We start from the raw sequence: 4,061 nt of genomic DNA, 5'->3' as shown, positions 1-4,061 counted from the left end.
TACAGAAATATGTCATCAGTCTAGGACAGGTGCAAAGGCACTCTGTAAGTGTGGAAACTGGAGTCCTCCCCTCCCACATGGGAGGAAAATTCAGTTTCAGGTCAGCTAAGAATTGAGTCTTAGTAAAGACGTGGGAGGAAGTTCTCCAGCTGATCAGCTTTCCCCAGCGTGGAAAGGACCACAGCAGGGACACCTGAGCTCTCCAACAGACGTTCAACGCCAAGGGGTTCACAGGTGGGTACACCTGTGTGGAAGTAAAGCTGTTGCTTATTCTGGGAGCCGAATCCGAGGCTGGGGGAGGTGGGCGCGGGGCTGTTTCAGCGTTGGCGGAGGGCGGGCTGAGTCACTGCGTGTCTGCTCTTCCTCCTCGCGTTTCTCCTGCCGCCCTGATCCCGCCTTAGCCATGAGAGAGATCGTGCTCACGCAGGCCGAGCAGTGCGGGAACCAGATCGGTGCCATGGTTGGCAGCCGGGGCTCTGAGGGCTCAGCTCGGGCATGCCGGGTGGCCAGGGAAGATGTTGGCAGTGGTGGGGGCGGGGGCGGGTCCTCTGCATTGCGGCCCCTGGGCTCCCTGCTGGGGACGTGGTGGGACTGGGTGGCTGGTGAGGCCGCTGGGGTGGACCCCAGGGACACAGCGGCCTAGGGATGGGGGTGTGGAGGGTGGGGGTGGCAGAGGAGCTGGGGTGCCCCGTGACTTAGCCCTGGCCTGTCTGGCCCCTCCCCTCTCTTGCAGTTCTGGGAGGTGATCTCTGATGAACATGCCATCGACTCCGCTGGCACCTGCCATGGGGACAGCCGTCTGCAGCTGGAGCGCATGGAAGTATACTACAAAGAGGCCTGCGGTGAGAGCCCCGTCCTTCCCCCACCGCCCTCCTGGGAACGTGGCCCTCCCCTCGCTCATGCCCTCCCGCCCCACTCTGGTGGCAGGTACGTGCCCCGCCCTGTGCTGGTGGATTTGGAGCCAGGCATCATGGACTCTGTGCGCTCAGGGCCCTTCGGGCAGATCTTCAGACCGGACAACTTCATCTTTGGTGAGCTGTGGGGGAGGACTGGGGTGAGGTTCTTTGGCCGCTCAAAATCTAGGAGTGCCCCAAGGTCATCGCGGTGGGAATTGTGGAGTCAGGGCCCCCAGAACACCCTCCTATCCTCCGAGTGGAGTGGCTGCATCTGCCTCCTAAACGGGCTTTGGGAGGAAGGCCCAGGTGTCTCTTCAAGGTGAAGAGCTACTGATGTAAACTCCCTGCAGGGAGCTGAGTTGGGGCCGTGGATACTGAGTATCAACAGTATCAGGATGCCGCGGCCCAGGAGGAGGAGTTTGAGGAGTATGCTGAGGAGGAGGCCTAGAACTTTCCTTTTCTAGGTAAACGGGGGAAGCAGTGTGGATTCTTTACTGTGTTCTGACTGCCATGTGTCACTACGCACTTGTTCGTGTCTTCACCTGCATTTTAAAGCATTTTTATAGTATATGATTTTGCCTAATAAAGTATCCTCATAGCATCTGGTTTCACCTCCACCTTCTTTTTATGGGCCCTCTGGCTACTGCTGCCAGATGCACATTGTTGTCCTGCAAGGCTGAAGCTGTCTGGGTTTATTTCATGCCCAGGAACAAGCATTCCAGTGGCTCCAGGAGGGGTCGGCATGGGCGGTGGACATGGCAGGCAGGCAGGCTTCACCTAAACTTAGGGATGCCCTGGGCCTTGGCGGCTACGTGGTGGAAACCTGTTCTGAAGGCAAGCCTTGGCTTATCCCATGTTCCAGACTTCTAGGGGACCAGCTCGCCCTCTGTTTCTTGAACTCAAAGTGGTCAGTGACCCTGGTGGGCAATGTCCCCAAAGTCCCATCTCAGGATAGGCATGTGGTCAGGCTCTGAACCAGCAATGGAAGGTGGGCAAGTAGGACCCCAGCCACTCCATCACCATGACGGCCTGGGTGTGTTTGTGTGACCTCGTTCTCTTGAGGTGGGTATGGGATATCTGGCAGGGACTAGTGGGCAGAAATCAAGCCCAGTGTATACTCACATGCACTGACCCCTATGCAGAAGGCGATTAGGTCCTGGGGGCCATAGATGGTGGTTGCTGGGCCTGTGTGCTCAGGGCAGTCTCTCCAGAGGCACAGATGGGGTTTCTGAACAGGACCTGGGGAGACGGGCAGGTGCTCACAATGCTGCTTCCCCCAACTGGCAACCAGTGATGAAAATGCCCGAGTGGAGGTCTGACCTGCCCCAGTCTGGAGGGCTGATGCTCTCCGGAAAAGTGGCTAATGCGTACTGTCTGTGTCTCCCTGTCCCCCTCTCCAAAACTTCAGGGCAAAAATAACCCAAGATTGTCAGGATGAGACTGGTGAGGGTGGCACCTTTGGGAATAGGCCCTTTAGCCTGGCGGAGTCTCCTCCCCAGGCTTCTCGGGGAGCCTGGACTTCAAAGCCTGCTTTGGGGAAGCTGTCAAATAAGAGATGTGTGTGTGTGAGCTGGGTGCCGGGCAGCATGCACGGACAGTGCTCTTCTACCTGGCTCTTGTAGAACTTGTCCATGGCCTGTGTGATGGTCTCTTGGTAATTCCCACCCCCACCCCCATCACACAGATAAGATGAAGCCAGCATGGCCTGGGGGTGGGCCGATGTTTAGGTTCTACCCCAGGTCCCCTGGACATACCCACCTGCCTTCGACGTGTCGGGGAAACAGGTGAGGCCCCTTTTTGTTCTCTGAATGTTGGCAATGGTCTATTGCAGCCAAATGGGAACAGGCAGGCAGGAGAGTGCCTCATCTTGAAAGAAGTGGCTCCTGGGAGCGGGGAGAGGTCCCTCATACTCCCCCAACCTGTTCTCGGAGCAGGAAAAGGGGCCTCTGTGACAGCCCTGCTCAGTGGCTCTCACTGTCTGAGGGGTGTCCTTGCCCAACCCAGGTGCACACCCATCTGAGATGGCCTTGCATGGACCTGGTTGGGAAGGTTCAGCTGCAGCAACCACTGGAACCTGCCTACACCTAGTGTCTCCACTCACGTGTGGGGCTAGATGCTCCCCCCTCCTGTAGTGGTACAGCCAGAGTGGCAGAGGGGGCAAGTCACTGCTGCAGTTCCCACCTGGGTCTGAGTGGGGGTCAGCCTGGGTACCCATGTATTTCCCAATTACCTGGTTCCATCTGGGGGCTTCATGGACAGGAGTGTGCTTTTCCAGGCCTCTTTTCCACATGCCAGCTACAGGCCCAGGTTTCCCAAGTTTCTGGAGCCCCTCTTCCAGCCCGGCAAGCATGGTGTGTTGTAGGGGAAGGACATCAAGCCTACAGGCAGCGGAACCTGTCTGGGTATGTTCTCTACCCCTGGAGGCCCCTGGTTGTTTACCTTTTTGGGTGAGAGTCAGCTTAGGATCTCAACATTCTTGTAGGACTTCAGAACTGTACAGACAGGGGCCCAGGAGGGAGCAGGGGCTGGGACTGGCAGCTAACCAGTGTAGTGGGGGTTGTAGGGCTCAGTCTGGTCTTGCAGGAAATTCAGGGAGGCTTGGATTTGCTGAAGCTCTAGACAAACTTGGGCTTGGATATGGAAACAGCATGGAGCTGGGGCTCTTCTGCATGCTGGAGTCTGAGTATTTGCACACTGGTGCACCCACAGATGTTCCCCACCTGGAGCACAGCTGTGGACAGAAGCCGGGAAAGCTGTGGAGGAAAGAGGAGGAGGAGGGAGTCTCAGGGCGGCCCCAGCAGCCAGGCAGGGCCTCTGAAAGTGAGAGGCAGATCCAGCCTGTTGGCCACTTAGCAGCTGCTTGGCCAGCTGCAGATCACCTGACCTCTGCTCACCAGTAAAGGGGGGTTGCAGAAGCAGTTTCCTTCTGGGACTTCTGCATCTCGAAGGGGCAGCACACACCACTTGCTGAGAAAGCGCCGAATTCAGGCAAGCTTCTCCAAGAGCACCTCATCAGATTAACATCCAGCCTGTACAGGGCACCATCGAATATCCCCATCACTCATTCCAACCGAAGAAACCAACGTGTACAGGACACCATCAAATCTCCCCATCCCTCATTCCAGCCGAAGAAACCAACCTGTACAGGACACCATCGAATCTCCC

At 57.2% G+C, this 4,061-nt stretch overlaps 1 protein-coding gene across 1 annotated transcript; it reads left to right on the top strand.

The window, feature by feature from the left end:
* Positions 1 to 403: 403 nt before the first annotated feature.
* On the top strand, positions 404 to 3,796 carry LOC105547834. Its single transcript, XM_011991562.1, has 5 exons — positions 404 to 460; positions 734 to 837; positions 916 to 1,215; positions 2,039 to 2,263; positions 3,379 to 3,796. The coding sequence occupies exons 1-5, from the start codon at positions 404 to 406 to the stop codon at positions 3,794 to 3,796; spliced, it is 1,104 nt and encodes a 367-aa protein (XP_011846952.1).
* The last annotated feature ends 265 nt before the right edge of the window (positions 3,797 to 4,061 follow it).

This window comes from Mandrillus leucophaeus, unplaced genomic scaffold (genome assembly GCF_000951045.1).
Source record: "Mandrillus leucophaeus isolate KB7577 unplaced genomic scaffold, Mleu.le_1.0 Scaffold399, whole genome shotgun sequence".
Classification (NCBI taxonomy): Eukaryota; Metazoa; Chordata; class Mammalia; order Primates; family Cercopithecidae; genus Mandrillus; species Mandrillus leucophaeus.
This window is presented reverse-complemented; position numbering and strand designations above follow the sequence as displayed.

What these genes read in the sequence shown, in the direction of transcription:
- LOC105547834 (XM_011991562.1), top strand. Translation starts at nt 404, where the DNA reads ATGAGAGAGATCGTGCTCACGCAGGCCGAGCAGTGCGGGAACCAGATC. An exon ending in GGAACCAGATCGGTGCCATG is followed by an intron (nt 461 to 733) that starts GTTGGCAGCCGG and finishes CCTCTCTTGCAG; the next exon opens with TTCTGGGAGGTGATCTCTGA. An exon ending in GGCCCAGGTGTCTCTTCAAG is followed by an intron (nt 1,216 to 2,038) that starts GTGAAGAGCTAC and finishes ACCCCTATGCAG; the next exon opens with AAGGCGATTAGGTCCTGGGG.